The sequence below is a fragment of the Podarcis muralis genome, chromosome 7, assembly GCF_964188315.1.
Source record: "Podarcis muralis chromosome 7, rPodMur119.hap1.1, whole genome shotgun sequence".
Classification (NCBI taxonomy): Eukaryota; Metazoa; Chordata; class Lepidosauria; order Squamata; family Lacertidae; genus Podarcis; species Podarcis muralis.
In genome coordinates, this window is record NC_135661.1 from 51,115,617 (window position 1) to 51,138,595 (window position 22,979).

Genomic DNA, 22,979 nt, shown 5'->3' on the forward strand with positions numbered 1-22,979 from the left:
TTCTTGCCTTTTTCTTAATGTCACTGAGGAAGAACAAAAATCCATGCGTCAACCCCACTTTTCCATCTGCAGAGCTGATGTGTCAAGGAAAGTAATATTGATGTGCCAAGGAAAGGTGAGCAAGTGTGGTATAGTAGTTAAGAGTGTCAGATTGGGAACTGAGAGACCTGGGTTCAAATCCCCACTTAGCCATGAAGCTCACTGGGCGACCTCGGGCCAGTCACTGCCTCTCAGCCTAACCTGCTTCCGAAGGTTGTTGTGGGGATTAAATGTGGAGGGGAAGGACCATGCATACCATCTTGAGAAAAAGGTGAGATATAAATACAGTAAGTAAATAAAATCATAAATAAGAATACACTGAGGGAAATGAAAAACTGTTTCATCTGTTCCCAGACTTCAGAAAGCCATTTCCTTGTTGTGTTCTTTACCCTGGGCTGGTGCTAAGCCAAGTAAGTCTGCTGCCCAAGAAATTCAAGAGACCTATCCAAAAATCCCTCGCATTGTCAGAGGTGGGTAGGCACAATCTGAAGGATCCCCGGGCACATGCCTCAGATCACATGCTGCTTTATCAGTGCCATTAACACAGCTGATACCCCAAGCAGTTGGAGTACTATTCATTACGGATTGACTGCCTGACCTTATCTTCATTGCATCTTTGTCAAGGAGAATGCTTTCAACAACAGTTATTAAAAATGTAACTACAGTGGTACCTCGGGTTACATACGCTTCAGGTTACATAAGATTCAGGTTACAGACTCCGATAACCCAGAAATATTACCTCAGGTTAAGAACTTTGCTTCAGGATGAGAACAGAAATCGTGCTCCGGCAGCGCGGCGGCAGCGGGAGGCCCCATTAGCTAAAGTGGTGCTTCAGGTTAAGAACAGTTTCAGGTTAAGTACGGACCTCCGGAACGAATTAAGTATTTAACCTGAGGTACCACTGTACTACGGATTATTAGACTTATCTTTGACTGCCATTTAACTCCACCACAGGCTGCACACTGATGTTTTCAGTTCCCCAGATAACCTAACCCAGCTCATTTGACAGTTTCAAAACATTGCTTAGAATTTGTAGGGCAGACACTCCAATCAGCCAAATGCACTACACTGAAGATTGATCCTGCACATTCCAAAATGCCACCTGAAAGCTCATCATTTAAATATTAACCCCAGAGAGGCTACTGTAGAACACACACAAAAAGAACAGCAAACACACTTGGTAAAGTCAGGATTTTTTATTAACTTCTGTTATCTGTTCCAAGGCAAAGCAGGGAGCCTTATCTGCAGAGGATGGCCACACCTCCACAGTTTCACTTAAAAAGGTGAAATCTGGTTCTGCTCTAGTCACCTGGAACCTTCACTAATTCTGAAGGCAGCAACGCAGCCTTAATATTACAAAACGTGATTGAAAGCAGACTGCTGTCTTGGGGAGGGAATAAAACCCGTGGAGCTGAGAAGCACAGTTTGTGCTGTGAAATTAAGGCTGTTACAGTTCTACTTTATCAATGCTTAGGTTTATTTTAGGAACAAAGGTTATTCTACTCCAGATGTAATTATGAACTTCAAACTCTTGACATCCTATAATTACATTTATTCGACTAAAAAACAATACATGTACTAGAAGTGAAGATAGACACGCCACCCCAAATGAAAATGTTTTGACTTGCAGTCACTTGTGGGCATGGATCAGCACAATTTGAATCAAAGGCAGCATATTTTCCTTGAAAATTTCCTGGATAAGCTGCTCAGAGTTGAACCTTCTGTACACCACTAATTTAGGACAATCTACAGTGAAGAAAATGGTCTGCATTGGTTTACTGTTAACATTTGGATCACTCCTCAATAGATTTTATGTATTTTTCATATGCATCTTCACTCATGAGTTCATCAAATTCTGAAGGGTTATCCACAGTCATCTTGATAAGCCAACCTATGAGCATAAAAGCAACTCAATTAGAAGCAGAAGCAGCAGAAGCAGCAGCACACACAACTCCCTGGAGCTTTAGTAAAATGCTGGCTCTTGACCACAGCAATTTCCATCCATGCCGACAAGCATAAAAGTCTCAAAGGAAACAGGTAACTTTTCACTAGCTGAAGATGCGAATACATATATAAGCCATTCCATTCGTGGCTATAGGAGAAAAGGAGATGGAACTGCAGGGCCTCTCTGCTGAAATATCAGCAACTCTTGGCTCTCCCTTTCCTTGCAATCTTTTCAGAATGGTCATTAAAAGAACTCTGGACCTAAGAAATAGTGCTGAGTTTGCTTTGCTCCTCCTCTCTCCATGTCCCTTTTCCATCAGCCTGAGAGTAGGGACTACCTTATCACTGATATTTATAAAATGCTTTGTGAGCATTTTTCAGCTGATGAATTGGATAAAAATGCTTTCAAATAAACCTCACTGCCGCAAGCACAAGAAGATACAAAATGAGTTCCACTGTTATCCTTCCAACTAATGATGGCGGAAACACTTTTGCAAAGTTAAGATGCCTCCCTTACCATCTTGGTAGCAAGATTTGTTGACAAGTCCTGGATTATCAGCAAGGGCAGTGTTGATTTCTGTTACTTCTCCTGTGAGGGGGGAATAGAGTTCACTAGCAGCCTTCACACTTTCCAAAGCACCAAACTCATCTGAAATACAGAATTGAAGAGAGCAAAGCATTTAATTTAGAAACTGAATTAACTGGGCTTTGAGGAAGTTGAGAACTACTTTGCGCTCCCACAAGAATTTTCTAAAGGCAGGGAATCCCAGTGTTGAAAGATTAGGAATTCAGGTAAATCCAAGCTCAATTTCAGCCTAGGTGTACACATTTTATCTGCATCCAGTGCACTCCCTATGTGAAGCCATGTACACATAGCGTTACCTACGATCCTGTAGTTTCTTGAGAAATATTGCATTTTGATGTGTTTTTCCCCAAGCCAGCTTTGATCCGATTAGAAAAACATAAGCAATAAGAAAACATCCACATCCCCTCTCCATCCATTAGTGGAGACAGACAGCAGGCCACCTGGCAACAAATCCAACTGTACCGATATGTGCAATGATGTGCAAATGTGGTTTGAAATGCAGCAGGAAAGAAACAACACTACTTTGTTTTAAAGCTGGTATAATGTGTACACAACATTAGAGAGGAAAAACTAAGTTTCCTCTCCCTCTTTACAAGAGTGGAGGCTATGAAAGGAGGAGGCTTAGATCTCAGTGGGTGCACAATTCGATCTGCTTGCGTAAGCAAGTCCAAAGATGCAATTTCCAACAACAGGACCCCACCCACCCCACCCCAATTCCACATGACCAACTTTCCAAAGTAACAATCTTTTAAAAGTTGCTTGTGCCATAACATTGGAGGTGGGGAAACAGAAGGAGCCTTCTATTCAAAGTCCATAAACACACACACACACACACACACAAACAACTTGGTATGCTCAAGCTGTTGAAAAATACCTAAATTAGCCTTTGGGGTTCTAATCCAAGAAAGCTGCTACCATTTAAATCAAAATGCATTGCTTTCTGCCAATGTTGCAATGTGTTAAAAGTGCCAAAAAGTAAAGAAAATCGCTTACCTTGTTTGTTCAGCTTTGTTCCAATTTCTGGAAGACTACAATAAACAACGTCGCCTAGTGCTTCCTGAAACAAAAACATTCAGACATCAGCAAGAATTGTTAACTGAGAAAGCTATCAAAAAGTTGGAATCCCAGCCCCCGCCTTCCCCTTGGCAAGAATTTAAGCAAGGAACAAATGCACCACATTATAATCCACACACCCCAGAAGCTGGTGGCACTATTCCTATTGCAGTTCCCAAAAACCATATCAAACATGGGCTGCAAAGCTTCCCACACCTGTCTCTGAATACACTTTAGTCTGGCAAATGAACTGTATCACAAACAAGTCATAAACATGACTGATTTATCAAGGATAATATAACTGGCTTCTCATACACAGCAAAGTCAAAGTGGAGGGTGATGAATGAAGAGAGAAGCAGCTGTAGAGTCTCTCAGCCACACCAGCTTAGGAGCACCTGAGACACACAAAGACCCATGTTACTACCATCCAGCCACTTACAGCTGTTGTTAGGGAAGGACCAGGCCCCCTTTCCCAGACTACCTTTGTGTGTGCATTGTATTGCAGCAATCGCTCCATCCTCCCTCTTGTAATGCAACAAGGAGAGCAACACTGGTTGCTGATTTTGCCACTGGGCCTGCTCCAAGAATCTTGTGTTAATTCATAAAGCCCTTACACAACTTGGGCCCAAGGTACCTTAGGGACCGCCTGATCCCTTGTACTCCGCCTTCATCCCTGAGACCCTCTGATCATAGAATTGTAGAGTGGGAAGAGACCCTGAGGGTCAGGTCTCCCCCACCGGCTTTGTGGAACTGCCCACCTGTAGAGGTTCAGCAAGAACCGTCCCTTCTTTCAGATATCTTCTGAAAACTGCACTGTTCAGACAGGCCTTTACTGTAAGAATTTTTGTTTAAGCCAACCAGCATCTACTGACTTTTAAATGTTTTATAAAGAGCTAGAGACTGATTTTATTTAACCTGTTGCAAGCTTCCTTGTTATGCTGTGAATTCCAGTCCAATGGTTGCCATTAATTTGATTTGAATTAATTTTATAATGAAATTATTTTAGAATGTTGTATTATTTTATTGATGTTAGCCGCCCCGAGCCCAGCTTCGGCTGGGGAGGGCAGAATATAAATAAAAATTATTATTATTATTATTATTATTATTATTATTATTATTATTATTATTCAAGAAAACAAACAAATAAATAAATAGGCATATCCAGGTTTAGATAAGCAAGAGCAATGAAATACCACAAGATCTGTGGATGGGTTAAACATGGCTATAACTTTACTGGTTACAGTATCTCTGGCTTTGGCATAGCATAGGGCAACACCTGCCAACCGGTTGCCCTCCAGCTGTTATGGACTATGACTCCCAAGAGCCCCAACCACAGGTATAGTCCAAAACAGCTGGAGGGCACAAAATTGGCAAAGGTAGGCATAGGGCAAGGATCTGCCTATGTGGCGGTCTGTCTGCTGGTTAAGGATGGGTGAATCCATCAATTTTCTCTCAGTTTTTCTGAAATTTAACACTCCACATTTTTATATCAGTTTGCAATTTTTAAAAAAGTCCTTATGAAAATTAATCAGCACTTTAGCACAAATTCCTCCTAATTTCTGTATACTAGTTTGTCTAATCTACATGTTTTTGCAAAGCAATATTCCCTAATATGATGCATTTTCTATGCTATTTTCACCAATACAACACATCTAATTATGCACGCTTTGCCCTAGTATATGCATTTCTGTACACATTTTTTGACACAATAAAATTTGGCCATGTGCTTTTGGGCAATGAGGAAAGCCTTTTCAAACAGCTGCTCTTTATTTTTACAGGTGAGGAATGGAGGAACTTTCCAAGCATGCTATGAGGAAAGCTCTGCTCTGGGTCTTGCGCAAGTTGCGACCAGCCAAGCTGGATGCAGACCAAATGACACTTGCAGTCCCAATCTCATTAAAGAAATTACATGGTTCCTATGCAGAGAGCAAAGGTTCAGGTGCTATCCATCACCACCACCACTGCAAACGAGGCAATAAATATATAAGCAGGGCAATAAACATTTCTGTTTCTTAGGCTCCAGCACACACGCAGCCATTTTGTTGTTGTTCTGTCTGCAAAATCATAGACCCTACTGAAATATTTAGGTGCATAGGGAACTACCCAAGCACCTGGGGATTTTCCTTTTTTTTTAAAAAAAATAATTTTTATTAACAGGCCAATTACATCACATTATCCATATCATATTAATTCCAAATTATACAGCCAATTTTTAAATTTTGTTGGGGGTACCCATACATCAAGCTCCGCTCGAGTCCAAAACAGCATCACTTATCTTACTGCTTTCATTAGACAGTTCTGTCCAGTTTGATCCGGATAGTCCTTTATTACTTCCTTTCTCTTCTTGTTGTTATCATAAATTCCTTTCTTTGCGATCTCTGATGATTTTCACAAGCAAGTTAAAAGCTGGCATTCTATGTGGATTTTGTACTCTTCCAAAAATCATATCGATCAGGGACAGCCTCTGTACAACGCTTCCATAAACAAAATTAATCTCCGATCTGTCCTTTATTTTTCTCAGGCTTACCAAATAAATCAAATAAGTCTGGGGGTTCTGTCAGGCCAAACTCACATTCCAACATTCCTTCTCATTCGAACAATCCTGATTCTCCTCCCCCAGTCCTTCTTCCTCCGGCAAGCCTGTCTTGGCGAGACGCCATTTTTTAACTGCATCATAAAAAAATTTCTCATTTCTCACCGTTCTCCAGACTTCTTTCCTATTATAATCCATCCCACATAGTTCTTAAAGTCCTGATTCATAAAAACGCGACAATCTTGTTTCTATCTGGGGTGAAGGGTTATTAATGTCACATGCACCTGGGGATTTTCCAACTCCAGTTACAAGGACGTATTCAGCCCCATAAACGCATTAAAAAGTATTATCAACAATTAAACAAACAAAAAGCAAAAAATGCTTTGAGCCAAGGTTCCCACTGAGTCCTAAGTGTAAGATACAGAGCCAAACTGCTGAAGGGAGGAGAGGATGGTTTAAAGTGGCCAATAATGTTGGAGTTCCAAGTCTACAATTTGGCTCTACATGCAGAATAGGCAATAAAGGAGCCAAAGACCAAGGCCAACAGAAAAGGCTGATAGATGTCAATTTTGCAACACAAAGCTGAGAGAGAGAGAGAGAGAGAGAGAGAGAGAGAGAGAGAGAGAGAAGCAGTACCTGTGCAAAGTTGCTGATTCCTACGGTTCCAATACTGTTTTCAACTGTTATCCATTCATGCTTGTCTGTGAATCGACGGGCTGAATGAAGCAAACAGAACATTTCAACACACCTTGCTTTCTCTAAACACATTTTTTGCCTCAATGTTTTACCTTAAAAAGTATCAGCATAAAAAAGCACTTGATTTCCTAGTTCCAAGTTTGCAAGCAGGAATTAGAAAAAGATAGCCTGCTTTCCTATTTCAAGTACAAAAAAAATACCACTCCCAAATCCAAGCTGTGCATCAATTTCATTATCCAAAGGAGCTTCACTCCTTAGGACTTCTGGTGTGTTAGTCCTGAACAATAATAAAAATCACCACTGCAGAAATAATATGTGGTAAATCAAATGTACTGAAATAGTATGTGACAAATTGTTTCTCCTTATTTGCTTCACTCCTTAGGAGTGAAACTCCTTTGGATATTGTCCATCTATGAATTATGTTTGCACTTCCCTGCAGTTAATTAAAACCAGCGAGAAAAGCTGGGATTCCAGTCAACACACCACAGTCAAATATCATAAAATAGCCCACAGTGCTATAAATCTGTGGGATGCCTGGACTCCCCTTCTAATTCTGGACCCCCTTTCTAAATCTGGGGTGCCAAACATTGAATTTAGCCTGTTAAAAAAGCCAGGCTGCTTTCCTGATGAAGTAATTGCCTGGAGAGATGGACCTTTAGAAGACCACAAAGAAATGGTTGATCAAAGAGGCTATTCACAGAGACTCTCTGGGCAGGAAAACAAATGGGAAAATCCCCTCCTGAGGTGAGAGAGAGTTAGCAGAGACAAAAGCCCAGTTTCAGAAGGGAGGGGCACAACTGTGGTGGGCTTGCAGTTTGGCAAGCAGGAAAGTAGAGGCCAAGTCAAATGTTTGCTGGCAGTTTTTGGATCCAACATGGCAGCCGTGAGAGGAACAGGCAATCTGCTCCTGCCCCTATGAGAGAAGCAAGAGTGTAATGCTGGGAACTTTATCTAGACTCCGGTTGTAAATATGTGTAAATAAACCATATATGATCAAGATGCCACAGTCTCTTCTGCACCTCATTGTCCCAAAGGAAACACAGACCCTGGGCAAGCACGCCTAGTACCCTTGAAATCTCACACCACTCGCACAGAGTCCTTTGCCCAATCTTGCGTGAAAATAAAGCTGTGCCTCCCCTCCCGGGACCCTCTCCCTAAATCTTTCTCCCCTTTTTTCTCCACCATGAGCAAGCACATCTTAGTGGTCCCACCAATATGCATACACCACTTGAAAGAAGTTCTGCAGCACAATCTACCATTCAAGTGAATGAAGCCTTGCAGCACCTTAAATAATACAGGGATGGCAGGGCCTTTTTTGGCCCAAGGGCTGCACTGCTTTGTGGGCAACCTTCCAATTGGGTACAAAAGCAAAAGTGGTGTGGGCAATGGATGCAACTCTTACCTTTGTACAGTAGGCTACATTCCAGCCACCAGAGGTTTCCACATAAACACCCCTGCTCCGTGCAGGCAAGCAATAGGAATTATCAGAGTTCAAGGACACATTAGTAAAGGTGAAGGTACCCCTGCCCGTACGGGCCAGTCTTGACAGACTCTAGGGTTGTGCGCCCATCTCACTTAAGAGGCCGAGGGCCAGCGCTGTCCGGAGACACTTCCGGGTCACGTGGCCAGCGTGACAAGCTGCATCTGGCGAGCCAGAGCAGCACACGGAAACGCCGTTTACCTTCCCGCCAGTAAGTGGTCCCTATTTATCTACTTGCACCCGGGGGTGCTTTCAAACTGCTAGGTTGGCAGGCGCTGGGACCGAACAACGGGAGCGCACCCCGCCGCGGGGATTCGAACCGCCGACCTTTCGATCGGCAAGCCCTAGGTGCTGAGGCTTTAACCCACAGTGCCACCCGCATCCCTAAGGACACATTACAAGCAGGTAATAGTACAGAGCAGGGCTGGTGCGGGACGTGGGATGCGGCCCAGGGAAGGGGTGTAGCCTGGAAAGAGTCCTGAAGGCCATACAGAGAGGCATAGAGGGTCACATTCAGCCACCTGGGCCTGAGGTTACATTAACAGTACTGTGGTGTAAAATCTCATGACCCTAATTCCATATGCCTGCTGCAAAACAAAAACAAAAAAACCCTCCATCCCCATCTTGCAGAATTTAATCTGAGAAAAAATGAGGGTGCATAGGGAATGACAAGCAATGCAATAAATTACTATGCTGCACAGCAACACAAGACCCAGTCCAAAGAGTCAGATCCAATCAGAGTGGGTGTGTCACTGGATATGAATGGCAAACTAAGCAAATGCTGCAATAAAATTAACCCTGTACGGACCACAGTGCTTCCATGGATGTTTATTAACATTTATGGGGTAATGAAGGAATGCAACCCTGACCTCTATTCTTTGATTAGGTCTTGGGCATGCAGGAAGCATGATTCGAATCCTGCAAAAATGCAGGGTAAAGACTGCATAAAGTCAGCCTATGAGCCAATAACAGCACAAACTCTGTACTGCACACAAGACAGATTTTAAGTTTGAACACCCATAGCTAGGTCAACCAAAGCAATCCCTTCCCTCCTGCCTCAATAGGTTAAATAACCCAATAAGTTTTGCACAATTAAATCCTAGGCATGTTACTCAGAAATGAGTCCCACTGTGTTCAACAGTGCTTACTCCAAATAAATGTGCTCAGGATTGCAGTACTGAAAAGCTCCATCCTAACTTTGTCTACTCAAAAGTAAGTCCTATTGAACTCAATGGGGCTCACACCCAGGTGTGTTTAGGACTGCAGTTTTTGAGGCTCTGTACACATTTAACTGAGGGTGCTGTGGGTTAAACCACAGAGCCTAGGATCAGAGCTGGTGATCAGAAAGTCAGCGGTTCGAATCCGCACAACGGGGTGAGCTCCTGTTGCTCGGTCCCTGCTCCTGCCCACCTAGCAGTTTGAAAGCATGTCAAAGTGCAAGTAGATAAATAGGTACCACTCTGGTGGGAAGGTAAAAGGCGTTTCCGTGCGCTGCTCTGGTTCGCCAAAAGCGGTTTAGTCATTCTGGCCACATGACCCGGAAGCTGTACGCTGGCTCCCTCAGCCAATAAAGCGAGATGAGCGCTGCAACCCCAGAGTCGGTCACACTGGACCATTAATGGTCAGGGGTCCCTTTACCTTTACTTACACATTTAACTCATATCCCCCTACCCCCCCAAAAAAGAACTTCAGGAACTGTAGTTTGTTAAGGGTGCTGGGAATTGTAGCTCTGTTGACATGCAGTTCCCAGGATTCATTGGGGACAGGGGGTGTGCTTTAAATGCATGGTGTGTAGCAGCAAACAAGCTGCAAATCTATGACCGGCTGCTGGTGGTATACGCCACTTTGAACTTAAGTGAGGTAAACCCGCACAAGTTTGGGCTGCCCAGCTGCACTCTTAGGCACGCTTACTTGGGAGTAAGCCGCCCCTCGATTCTCAGGGGCTTCCTTCTGAGAAAGGCACGCAAAGACTTGGGTTGCAAAGCAGCAGCAGCAGCCCCCCCTCCCTCCACCCAACGAGAGCGACTGAAGCTCCTCCGCAGCTCTCATTCATTGCAAAGAGCTTCCTTGCGCAGGAGAGCTTGCCTCCGGACCGGGCCCCTTGCACTGCACCCTCCGCCGCCCGCTTCTCCGCCCCGTGGCCCCACGGCGCCCGTTCATCCCTCTCGCTTCCTCTCCTCCCCGCCGCGACTCACCGGCGAGCAGTAACGCGGGGCTGGTGCTGAGCCTCCGAGCCGGGGCGGCCTGGCTGTTGCTGCTGCTATTGGCCCAGGCGGCCTGGGAGCAGCCGACTAAGGCGCGACGGGGCCTGGCCAAGCCGGCTGCACAAGGAGCGGCGGCGGCAGAAGCCGTGCCAGGCCCAACCCGCCGCAGCGCTCGCAAGGCCGCCAGTGCCGCTGCCATGGCGGGGCCGCTGCACAGAGACGCGGCCGGGGCCAGAGGGGACAAGCCGGCGAGGGAGGCGGCGGCGGAGGACAAGGGGGAGGCGGGCCTTTCGGAAGGGGGCCTGGCTTGGCCTGGCCGGCGAGGAGGAGGAGGAGACCGCGGAGGGAACGTGAGGGAAGGGGGTTGCCGCGGCAGCTGCTGCTTGCTTTATTTTACTTTAGGCATTTATTAACCGCCCATCGACCGTGTCCTCTGGGCGGCTTGCAAAAAAGAAAAAGTGGCGTGTTTTTTTAAAAAAGTAACAGTAAAAAAATTAAGAGCAGTAGCATTTAGCACAAATCACCCCAGAAGGAAGAGCCAACACAAGCAGCTCGTCACCCGTCTAAAAGCTTGCTTCAAGCCGTATAAACACGATTCTGAAAAGATCTTAGGAGTTTTGTTTTTACACTCGCCGGAAACAAGTTGGAGGAGTGCATCCCATAATAAGTGGAGGAGTGGTACTTTTTGCACTTTAGGAGCCCATCGTGACAAGCTCCATAGAGCCCTGTTCCCTCTAATGAGAGTCCCAAAATGCAGATAGCTGTGTGCCGAAGAGCAGTGTGGTGTAGTAGTTAGAGTGTTGGGACTCCGAACTGGAGGACCAGGGTTCAAATCCCTTCCTCAGCCTTGAAGCTCACTAGATGACCTTGGGCTACTCCGTGTCTCTCAGCTTACCTGCATCACAGGCTGGCAGCGGAGGATAAAATGGGGAGGGGGAGAATCATGCATTTAAGGTGAGATATAAATGTAATACATGAATAAATAACTAAAAGCATATAGCATAATGGCTAATTTATTAGGAGCAGCTAAAGTGTTCAGCCATTAAACACACACACTTTAAACCTCCAGCCAGTTGAAATGCAAACTGTGTGTGCAATCAATACATGTCCTAGCATTATTGTTTGTTTCTTCCTATGCTCTGTGGACACCACTTCCTCAGTTAATGTTTTAGGACAGAGGCGGGGAACCTTGGGCCCAAGGGCCAAACGTGGCTCTCTAGAGTGACCTCTCTAATGGCCCTCCCCAGGCCAAAGGCCCATCTAGTCCAGCAACAGTTCTCCCAGTTGTGAACCAGATGCCCCTGGGAAGCTGACAAGCAGGACATAAATGCAACAGTGCTCACCCCATTAACTGGTATTCAGAGCAGTACTGCCTCAGAGACTGGAAAGTGAAAGTAATCAATGTGGCTAATAGTCACTGATAGCTTTATTCTCTTTGGATTTGTGCGATTTTCTTAAAGCTATCTAAGCTGATGGCCATCTCTACATCTTGTGGGGAGCAAATTCAACCATTTAATGATGTGCTGTGTAAAGAAGTATTATCTTTTGTCCTGAATAATCCAACATCCAGCTTTCTAGTATGGTCCCAAGTTCTAGTACAGTACTCAGAGAGGTCTCCTCCTCATCCATTTTCTCCACACCGTGAATAATTTTATACATTTCCAAATAAAGCATTTTCTAAGAATAAATTATGAATCGAACTGGTAATGATTTTGTAATTTGTTATAAACAATGAAGCTGAACAATGCTTTGGATTCTTAGCTTTTATTATACTACACTGGAATAAGTACAGAATAAAGCAGTATGCATAATCAAGCAAGCATCAGTTCTATAGTTTTGTCAAGCACTCATTTTCACATCTATCAGTACAGAGTTAAGGCCAGTATCTTAAGTACAATTATTGGAGAGCACATCAAGACCTCAGTCAATGGAAGTAATTCTGCTGTCTGCCACAACATTTCACAAACATGGAAGCCACAATATCTAAAGGTAGCTGCAACAGATGTAAGTTGAAGTGGTTAAGAAGCCCAGTTGTTAGTTGCTCATCACAGGTTCTTCTAGTTTCTTGTCACAGGCTGGTTTATGGTCAGTTTTACATTTTATTCCAAGGAAGCTGCAAATTTTCTTCAGCATTAGGTCAACAATCTCTTCCTCTTCAGAAGCCTAAAAAGCACACAGAGACACACACAATACAGTTTGTATGAGTATAGATATAACAGTGAATTGCATCCTGGGCTTGTGTAGAATTTGTGGTGATGGTGATAACTACAGGCAGGAAAAAGTAGAACACAAAACAGTCATGTTAAACATTGTAATAGCACACTGCAGTAAACTGTAGTGTGGCCAGGGGAATATGTGAATTTCAGTATGAGTAGATTGTCAGCCAAGCTAAACCTGCTGATTAATGTGCATGTGATTAGGCTGCAGACAGATACTGAAAATTACTGCCAAAAGAAAGGAAGACAGGAAAATGTATTGGGAGGGGGGTTATTCTTAGTTCTAGTTCATAGTTAGCAAGCTCAATCACAAGATGAGGTTTGGACAGCACACTGAGCCTAGTGGCTTAGCTTAGTGCAGGAAGGAGTGAAAAGACTAGGGAGAAGCAAAATGGATTACTGTGTCATGTGAACCAGGCCAGGGCCCCACACTTAATGCTAACACCATGGTTTAGTCTCATGTGGATTAGTTGTGACGAGTCCAAGTAAAGAATTGGGCTCGGACTCTCCCCTTTCCTCCTCCTGCACAGCCAGTAGGCAGAGATCTACAGATGTTTGTTCTGTAAGAATTATCTGTTTGTTTTGTTGTATGAACCAGGAATCCTGGCTTTAAACAAACCAGTTACTTAAACAAACCAGTAACACAATCCACAGTTTGAAACTGGCTTGTTCTGAAATTTACCACAGTTAGTTGTATGGCAGGTTTCCTGGTTCATAAAACAGGACAACATTCTTTGAAAGTAATGGGAGGAGTGGAAGGGGAGCAGGCAAGCCTTATGTCCATGTACAGTGGTACCTCGGGTTACAAACACGTCAGGTTACAGACTCTGCTAACCCGGAAGTAGTATCTCAGGTTAAGAACTTTACTTCAGGATAAGAACAGAAATTGTGCGGCAGCAGCGCAGCAGGAGCAGGAGGCCCCATTAGCTAAAGTGGTACCTCAGGTTAAGAATAGTTTCAGGTTAAGAACGGACCCCCGGAACGAATTAAGTTCTTAACCAGAGGTACCACTGTACGTAGTACTAAACCATGGTTAAGTAGTGTTACATATGAACTCGGCCTGTGCAGGTCCTTGATTAGTTGGATCTCCCAGTATACATATATATGTACAGACCAGGGCAGATGGCATCCTTAAATGTGGAAATTCACATATTACTTCTGTGGACAAACCTGATAATGTTTCTGTTCCTCACTGAAAGCGACAAGGATCACAGAAATAAAGAGATTCAACACCACAAATGTCATAAAAATGATGCAGGAGCCAATTAAGAAGGAGCCCAAGATGGGATTGTAGTCCAAGACCTGGAAGAGACATATATGTTACAATAAGGGATATTGTTATCTTCTTCAGGGAAGAGAACATTATTTTCAGGGACAGTACTTGTGAATTATTTAAACACTTCAGTTTGCTGGTGTCTTGTGTAAGCATCATGTTTACCCAAATGCACTCTGCCTTTATACTGAAGAGAGTGCTTCCTTGTATATTTTGAGGAGAAGTAATGCTTAAGATATGTGTTGCTGTTTTTTTATGTACAAGTTATACTACCGTACTTCAGTGGGAGCAGGGGGTAGCATTATGAAAAGTAAAAAAATGTGTTCCCTCTTGCCTCTCCCATTCCAATGTATGTGCCTGTGACTTTTGCTCCTCCTTTTCCACCACCCTCACCTGTCCAAAGGTCTCTTCCTGCTTAGTCAACTTTCATCCTTTCTTCCCCTTTATACCCAGAACTGCTTTTCAAAACCCCAAAAGGTTATTTCACCTTTATTGCTTTGCTCAAAACAAGCCTTTTCATGAAGCCTTTGGTAAACCACTTACAGTAGTCCCGATACCCATCCACAGCCTTTCCCAGCTTGTTGCCCTCCTGATGTTTCGGACTCCCATAATTGCTGACCATCAGCCATGCTGGCTGGGGATGATGGGAGATGGGAATCAAACAAGGTTGAGGAAGGTTGTCTTATGATAACTAGGGATGGGTGAATCTGTACATTTAATTTTGTCTCCGTTTCTCATTTTTCTCTTCCTAAGTTCAGTTCTCCACATTTCGCATTACAGTGGTACCTCAGGTTACATACACTTCAGGTTACAGACTCCGCTAGCCCAGAAACAGTACCTCGGGTTAAGAACTTTGCTTCAGGATGAGAACAGAAATTGTGCGGCGGCAGCACAGCAGCAGGGGGAGGCCCCATTAGCTAAAGTGTTACCTCAGGTTAAGAACAGTTTCAGGTTAAGAACGGACCTCCAGAACGAATTAAGTTCTTAACCCAAGGTACCACTGTAGTTTGAATTTAAAAAAATAATCCTGAAAATTCACCAGCATTTTACTGCATTTCCCCCCATAATAGACACATGTTTATATGCAGTTTCTCCCTAATATACACATGTTTGCAAGGCAATGTTCCCTAATATGATACATTTTTGAATGTTACTTTTGCTGATAGATGCATGGCCATGCACACTTTACTCTAGCATTTGCTTTGTGTGCAAATTTATTGGCTGGAGAACGGCATTGCAAAATATAGTTTAAGATGGGGTTGGCAAAACTATGTGTGTGGATGGTGCTAAATGAATAAGACAACAGATTTGTGGTTCATTTCATTTAATTCAACCTTAGTTACAAGGAAAAAAAACCTCTGAAGGATAAACCATACCTCTTCATAGTTGAAGATTCCAAGCTGAAGACTGACCATTGTCTCTGCTGAATCAAACAGGGTCTTGTAAGAGTTCAACTTCCAGCCGTATATCAAGTTTGTCTGCAAATTATAAAAATGGGAGGAAAACAGTTTCTCACCCAAATCACAAGGCCAGTTAGCAAGTGACACAGATTACTGGGCAGACTAGGTTCTCCATAATACACATGGTGATTTTTTTGCTTAGACACAGGGTGTATTGGAGCGGTTGGTGTCTCTTTACTGCAGAGATGAAGGTTTAGGTTAAAGCTGAGGTTGCAACTGAGAAATGAGCCCTGCTTGAAAACATAATTACTGTTGCTGCCAGTTGCTTTTACAAGCCCCCCCCCCCCCGCGCTTTAGGCCACAGCTTCTGCATATGTTTAAAGCACTCATACCGCTTTAAGACAGGGACGCGGGTGGCGCTGTGGGTAAAAGCCTCAGCGCCTAGGGCTTGCCAATCGAAAGGTCGGCGGTTCGAATCCCCGCGGTGGGGTGCGCGCCCGTTGTTCGGTCCCAGCGCCTGCCAACCTAGCAGTTCGAAAGCACTCCCGGGTGCAAGTAGATAAATAGGGACCGCTTACCAGCGGGAAGGTAAACGGCGTTTCCGTGTGCGGCTCTGGCTCGCCAGAGCAGTGATGTCACGCTGGCCACGTGACCCGGAAGTGTCTCCGGACAGCGCTGGCCCCCGGCCTCTTGAGTGAGATGGGCACACAACCCTAGAGTCTGTCAAGACTGGCCCGTATGGGCAGGGGTACCTTTACCTTTACCTTACCGCTTTAAGAGTCATGACTTCCCCCCGAAAGAAACCACCTTTTGGTTGAAATTTGTTTCAAGCTGTTTTTAATGTTGTATTTTAAGTGGCTGTAACCTGCTCTGGGACCTTAGGGTGACAAGTGTGTAGTAAGTTGAACTCATTGTCATCATCCTTGATATCTGGGGCTGATGGGAATTGTAGTCCAACAGCATCTGGAAGGTACCATTTTGACTACATCTGTATAATAGACAGGACTCTAAAAAAAATAGGAGCAAACTAATCCAAATTATGGAGGGTTGGGAGGGGGCGAGGGGAGAGAGAGAGAGCCAGAAAACCGATTGGGAATAGATGGAAGACATGGGTACTCACCGCTATGGAGTAGGCAAGGAACATGATTATAATCACAGTTGCAAATCCCGATATGTCCCCCCAGGCCCTCCTCAAGGTTGAGGTGATCATGTTCAGCTTTGGGTTCAGCCGCAGGAGATGCCAGAGTTTCACAGTGGCAAGAAGAACCAGAAAGGCAATCAGGTAGCCCAGAACTGCATCAACAGTCGCTGTCTGGTTGAAGCTTGCAAACCTGAAGGAATATGGGAATCGTTATGACATAGTGGAGGCTATTCTGTTAGGGCACATGGAGCGTGGCTCCACCAACCTTAGTTACCCTCCACCTGCTTGCCTGCCTGCCTCTCTCCTTCCTTATAACCAGTCCTGGGGCTGTCTCTAGATGTCAGCTCCCTCCTCCTCTTTTGTCTCAGTGTTGCTTTTTAAAACTCACCAGGGAAGAGGAGGATAATAATAATAATAATAATAATAATAATAATAATAATAATAATTTATTTATTTATACCCCTCCCATCTGGCTGGGTTTCCCCAGCCATTCTGGGCGGCTCCAACAGAATATTAAAAGCACAATAAAACATCTAACATTAAAAACTTCCCTAAACTAGAATTAGTTGGCACTGCCTGTCATTGACCTCCCTGCTCTCTGCTCTACGAGTCCCAGCTAGCACCGGTAATGAGGCAGTGTTGTGTAGTGGTTAGAGTGTCAGGCTGGGACTGATATTGGCTCAGCCACAAGGTTCACTGAATTTTGGGGGGCAAGTTTCTTTCTTTCTCAGCCTGATCTGCTTCACATGGCAGGTGAGAATCATGTTTGTCTCCTTGAGCTGCTTCTTGGAGGAAAAGTGGAGTTGGTTGGGCAAGCCAACCAATCCATTCTTTTCCAATTGAAACACAAGTCCTTAAAAATTGGACAGCTTCTCTCAGAGCAAAAACCTGGGAGCTGCACATTAATTGTATTTTATATAATCTTTATGGATGCAAGCAGTAGCTATTACAAAGTTGAAAAAATGCCTTGCAAAAAAAAGATCTATGTGAATTTCATGCGACCCATCCCATCCATTTTGAGCTTGTAGTTTAAAAAAAACCTCCACAAAATTATATTAAAAAATTGTATTTAAAAACTTTTTTCCAAAAAACTAAATAAAAATATAAAGCCACATTTTTCTAAAGACCTTTTTCTGAAACCATACATTTTTTTTTTAATACATTTTGGTACTCTTTAATGCCAAGGACTGTACTGCAGCATTTGTACAAGTGGCAAAATCAAAGGATAATTATATTTGGGAGATGCAAATCAGGTCAGTTTGCATTGGAATTCACAGACATCTAATTCCACAGATCACAAAGGCTGCTTAAAAATTCTCCCCTTTTCTACCTGTGCTGGGATGGAGAGTTTGCAAAGTGGCAGGATGGGGAGCCCTTACTCGTCCTTATGCTCCTGATAGTAGCTGATGTCCCGCAAGCCCAAGATTGTCCGTCTTACAAACACCAACAGGGCGCTCCAGCTGATGGAAATGATGGCCAGTTCCAACAGGTTCCACTTGCTTCGGAAGTAATTCCATTTCAGAGCCCGCATGAGCTTTCCCTGCAGGAACAAGGTGTTCAGTTCCAAAGAATGCATTAAGTGATCATTAGGGAGAAAGGCAGATTGTGTTGCTACAATGCAACCTCATTTCGATGACTAGCCAAGCATGGCCTCATATCCAAGGATCACACAGTCAGTTAAATGAGAGAGCTGCTGGAATGCAGAGAGGGTTTACAGCTTTTTCTGGCTGGTGGCTGCCTCTGCTTTCTAACAGCTGCCTGACCTGCAGAGATTCAACATGGAAAAGAAGATAAGGAAAACACTTCTGATGGCTAGCCTATTCCGCAAGGAGCATTCTGCTCTGCAAACTGTCTGTTATCTATTCCCAACTATATTCACGATGCATGTACAGAGACTTGGGGTGGCCTAAATTTTAAACGGCAAGTAGGAACTGTATGCAATTTCCTGGGTTAACATGGCTGCAAATAAAATCTTGCTGGAACCAAATAAGAAGGAAAAGACACGAAATTTCTTCTAGATGCCGCTTGTTTTCCAAAAGTGGCTTTTACTTCATGTGAAAGATCACATAAAACGTGGAAATCAACAGTTACGGAAATGACAGGAAAATGAAGCAAAGTGCTGTCTGAATGCAGCCTTAGGTACTCCTTTATCTCCAATGATGTTCTGGAAATTCCATGCAAAAGAGAAAGCCAATCAGTTTGTAGGACAGCATCCCAAAACTTCAGGGTGGTCACAAAAAGAAGGACAGCTGTCTCATTACAAGTCTTTGGCTGCAGGCCTCTGCACACCTACCTGGACAAAGTCCCATAGAACTAAGTGTGGGACTTATTTCTGAGAAGACATCTATACAATTACACTGTCTGGGTTACTTAGTCCGTGCCTGCAAGGTGTGGCAGTTGACTGGCATCAGGAGTTACAAGCACTATAATAATCGGGAACACTTAAGTGTCAGGGCTGGTGGCAGCCAGGGCTGCTGATAGGATTCACAAGCCCTGGAACATATGTGACCAAACAATATGGGTGTCTGGTCTCCAGAATGCATGGGGGACATGTGTATTCTTCAGATGTTGGTGACTTCCAACCTGCATCAGCCTCAGTGAATATGGGCAATGGCCAGGGATGGTGAGAGTTTCACATCTGGAAGGACTAATTTGTGGAAGGCTGGTTTAGCAGCATTCTTCTCAACTGTGGCACAAGAAATTCCAGGTTCATATCACCAACAAGGTTTGCTTTCCTGGCTCAGGGTGGAAGAGCATGCCTTCCGCTGTTCAGAGGTACCATGCCTCTAAATACCAGTCGCTGAGAACCAAGAGCAAAAGAGTGCTACTGCGCACAGAGGCATGTGGCTGGCTACTGTTGGATGCTGGAACAAATGGACCATTGGCTTGATCCAGCAGGGCTTGTCTGGTATCCTTACCTGTCCCACCATGTAGTATATGACAAACAGGAAATAAATGACTTCTGCTGCTATCACAAAGATATGCAGACCATCTGTGTATGGATAAAGCCGGACACTCTGCAGCTCAGACCGCGTGAAGAAGGCCCCTGCGAAACCAAAGCAGAAGTCAGTATTCTGTTCTGTCGGACAGCAGGTGCAGCTTATTGTGGAGGGTTAAGTCAAAATGTACAAATCTGAAATGCCCTCTTCTATGTATTGTAGCTGTTAAAGGTATGGAATTCATGTTCCTTTTTCTGTCTGGCTCACTGTATCCATGTAATATGCTGGGTTGGTATTGAATGACTACAGTAATGTGGAGACAAAATGTGCCAGGCAAACTCCCAGAGTAATGTAGGCACTGCTTTTTTCTTACATGAAAACACTGGCGCAGATGTCAGGCTCTTACCTAAGGCATTGGTTTCAAACATGAGGCTTACAATGCAGAAGAGGTTCACATTTGCATTGTAGACAGTGAACTCAACAAACACAGCTCTCGTAAATGTATCCAGCCAAACGTTATTGAAGAGGTACTGGAGGATTCTGCCAAAATACAAAGTGAGGAATGTGCCATCACATGCTGAGGTCCTAAAAATGTTAAGATGCTAAGGAGTCAAGAGGTTGCCAAATCCAGCAGAAAAGAGGGTGGAACCCCATTTCCTGCAGTAACAAAGCATTCAGTCTAGAACATTTGAGATGCCCTTAGATCAGCCATTGGTCTAAACTAGCCTTTCCCAACCTAGCACCTTCCAGATGGTTTGAAAGACAACTCCCATTAGCCGCAGCCAGCATAGACACCCTCAACCCCACTTTATCTGGCTTCACTGTGCAAAAGGTAAAAAGAACTCTATAACTCCAGGAGAAGAATACAAATAATATCAATACACCATTGAAATGCAAGCCTTGCCTAACAGCTATTCAAAGTCCCAAACTTCAAAATGCAGTCACTCCCTGTAAATGGCATGTATGCAATTAGAAAATGCAGAAACGCTGCATATTTGCAAGGAAACGTAAGTTTATCTCTCTGCTAAGACTTTTCCCAATTTGTACCAAATCTGGAGCTGCAACTGCATGCTTTGCAAAACATCAACACCCCATCTTCTCTCACTTAGTTGCTTCCCATTGAACTGCTAATGGGTGGGATGGGACCCTAGCACCAGGTGGGGCCAAGGATTCCCAACCCCTGAATTAATCTAACTGATTAAACTACTGCTGCTGCTACCACTACTACAGTGGAAGCACAAATAAGCAGAGATAAGCTACCTGGAGGCATTGTGGGCATCTGTCCCCAAGTGAACCACATATCCACCACCTCTGTAGACAGCCAGTTTGCCCCAGATTGGGTGCCCTCTCAGTTTGGACTGGCTTTGATACTGCCATGCAGAACTGAGTTCTGATGAGTTATCAAGTGAAGAGATGTTCCAGTGTGCTCCATAATCTGCCATGTCCTCCGTGTCGAAAGAATAAGAAGCATGGCACTTGCCAACCGTCAGCTGCAGTTTGGGATCTATTGGGCAGGTGTTGCCCTTCACTCGCACCTGGCGAATCCGGGCACTGCCCACCAGCTTGGAGTTGCCATCCGTGATAAAGCCTTGTTGAAATTTAAGGGGGGAGGGGGATAGAAAGTGTTTGAAAAGGCAAATCCTTCCACAGTCATTTGCAATGCTTTCGAAGTTAATTTGTACTCCACCAACAGTTTTATTTATTTTATTTATTTTATTTATGGCAATGTCGTCTGAGTGACAAGCAAACCCTCGTAACAAATGCACAAGATGCAAAGAAACAGAGACGAAGAAGCAGCAACCGAGGCAGCACAATGCAATGCTAACTGTATTTGCTTGTATAAATACTTCATAAGGCTAAAATCCTTAAAAAGGCAGATCTTTTTCAGTCAAAGGGCTGCATCTCCTACTGTGCCAGAGTCTGAATGCCAGACAGAGATCCCTGGTGAGGCACATTTGGCCCCTAGGTTTCAGTCTCCTCATCGCTACCATAAAAAACACAGCCAGCTGAGCCTAAAATTATTCCAGTAATAAATTAAAAATATGTCCATGCTAAAACAAGAAAGCCCTTAAAAAACACAACTCGGTGAACTGAAGAGTGTCTGGTGCCAAAAAAAAAATTAATGTAAGCACCAGGTGAATATCCCAAGATCTAGCACTCCATAACAGAGGAGCCACAAGAGAGACGGCCCCTCTCTCTTACCTCCACTTTCTCAGGGGGTACTTGCAGAAGGGCTTCCACTGATGACTGTGGGGTACAGACAGCAGTATATTGGAAGAGGAGATGCTTTAAAGCAGAGATGGGAAACCTAAGGCCCAGAGGGCCAAATGCAGCCTTCCATGCCTCTGTTTCTGGGCTTTGGAACTCTTCCCAGGCCTTTGGCTCATTAAACAATATATGGGCTTTTTGTTTGTTAATCTGTTATGTATTTTTGTGTTTTTATATTGTAAACTGCCTCTGATCTTTGGATGAAGGGTGGTATAGAAATTTAATAAATAACTGAAATGAAACAAAATGAAATGAATCTCTGTACCTTGGTGTGAGCTGTACAAGTTGCTGACTAAGGTGGTTCTGGCCCATTTGAAGAAGTCCTGATAACTGAAGACGTCTTGGAATCCGTCTGTGAAGCTGTTCTCAATGTGTTTGTTCAGGTAATAGGAGTTAGGATCTCGCTGCCCATAGGCAACCAAAAGCAGCATCCACAAGAAACCCAAGTAGGCTGGAGAGAGGAGAGCAAAGCAATATGAAAGCAAAGAAGAAACCCAATAGGTTTCCAAAGGTGCTTCCAGACAGGAGCTAATACATTGCAAATGGCTCATTCTACTTTGTGCAGCTGTAGTACGAACACAGGTTTTTCTGTACCTTTGCAAACACACCTTAAAAAACAATTCAAGAAGTGTGCAAGAACACAACAGCAAACATTGCCACCCTAATCCTAATTGAGTTACCTGGGAGTAAGTCCTATTGAATTCTGAGTAGATATGGTTAAGTTTCCACTGGTTAGGATTACGGCGTAATGATTGTGGCATATGTTTTTATGAGGGGCTATATCCATTTCCATTTGGTTCTAATTTTTAAATACTAAGGTCTTGGACACACACAAAATTGTACTGTGCTTATGGTCCCTAAGGTAGCGTCCCATGTTTACTTTGTGGACCGCTTAAGATAATAGCTTCTCTAAACTGGGCATGTCCTTGTTGGTTGGTTTTTAATGGCCCAGAGGACAATCTTCTATTTGAAGAGTTCCCTACTGCCCAGCCCAAATCCAGTTTAAAGATAAAGAATCCTATAAAGAAGAGAGAGCCTTGTTTCAAGGCAGAAGGGGCATTGAAAGTTGTCCATCAACAGCGAGCAGTAAAAAAGGTAAAGGTAAAGGACCCCTGGACAGTTAAGTCCAGTCAAAGGCAATTATGGGGTGCGGTGCTCGTCTAGCTTTTCAAGGCCCACAAACAGCTTTCCGGGTCATCTGGTCAGC

General features: G+C 44.0%; 2 protein-coding genes across 2 annotated transcripts in view; both read right to left on the reverse strand.

Moving 5' to 3' along the window:
- Positions 1 to 1,220: 1,220 nt before the first annotated feature.
- GCSH (glycine cleavage system protein H) lies at positions 1,221 to 10,809 on the reverse strand. Its single transcript, XM_028739607.2, has 5 exons — positions 10,527 to 10,809; positions 6,792 to 6,871; positions 3,563 to 3,626; positions 2,501 to 2,632; positions 1,221 to 1,930 (listed from the first exon to the last, which is right to left on the reverse strand). Exons 1-5 carry the CDS (start codon positions 10,732 to 10,734, stop codon positions 1,833 to 1,835), a joined length of 582 nt encoding a protein of 193 aa, XP_028595440.2. The 5' UTR covers positions 10,735 to 10,809; the 3' UTR covers positions 1,221 to 1,832.
- A 1,474-nt stretch (positions 10,810 to 12,283) lies between these two features.
- LOC114602917 (polycystin-1-like protein 2) overlaps positions 12,284 to 22,979 on the reverse strand; it is a 47,709-nt gene continuing 37,013 nt past the window's right edge. The window contains exons 36-44 of the mRNA XM_077932475.1: positions 22,038 to 22,223; positions 20,765 to 21,092; positions 19,911 to 20,044; positions 19,484 to 19,611; positions 17,945 to 18,105; positions 16,545 to 16,755; positions 15,401 to 15,502; positions 13,922 to 14,053; positions 12,284 to 12,698 (exon numbers count right to left, since the gene is read on the reverse strand). Coding sequence (XP_077788601.1) covers positions 12,570 to 12,698; positions 13,922 to 14,053; positions 15,401 to 15,502; positions 16,545 to 16,755; positions 17,945 to 18,105; positions 19,484 to 19,611; positions 19,911 to 20,044; positions 20,765 to 21,092; positions 22,038 to 22,223 — 1,511 coding nt within the window. The 3' untranslated portion in view covers positions 12,284 to 12,569. The remainder of the gene's footprint in view (positions 12,699 to 13,921; positions 14,054 to 15,400; positions 15,503 to 16,544; positions 16,756 to 17,944; positions 18,106 to 19,483; positions 19,612 to 19,910; positions 20,045 to 20,764; positions 21,093 to 22,037; positions 22,224 to 22,979) is intronic.

Coding starts and splice junctions, on each gene's coding strand:
- GCSH (XM_028739607.2), bottom strand. CDS start 10,734: ATGGCAGCGGCACTGGCGGCCTTGCGAGCGCTGCGGCGGGTTGGGCCT. Junction 3,627..6,791: donor GAATCAGCAACTTTGCACAG/GTACTGCTTCTC, acceptor TTTTTGTTTCAG/GAAGCACTAGGCGACGTTGT. Junction 2,633..3,562: donor AACAAAGCTGAACAAACAAG/GTAAGCGATTTT, acceptor TCTGTATTTCAG/ATGAGTTTGGTGCTTTGGAA.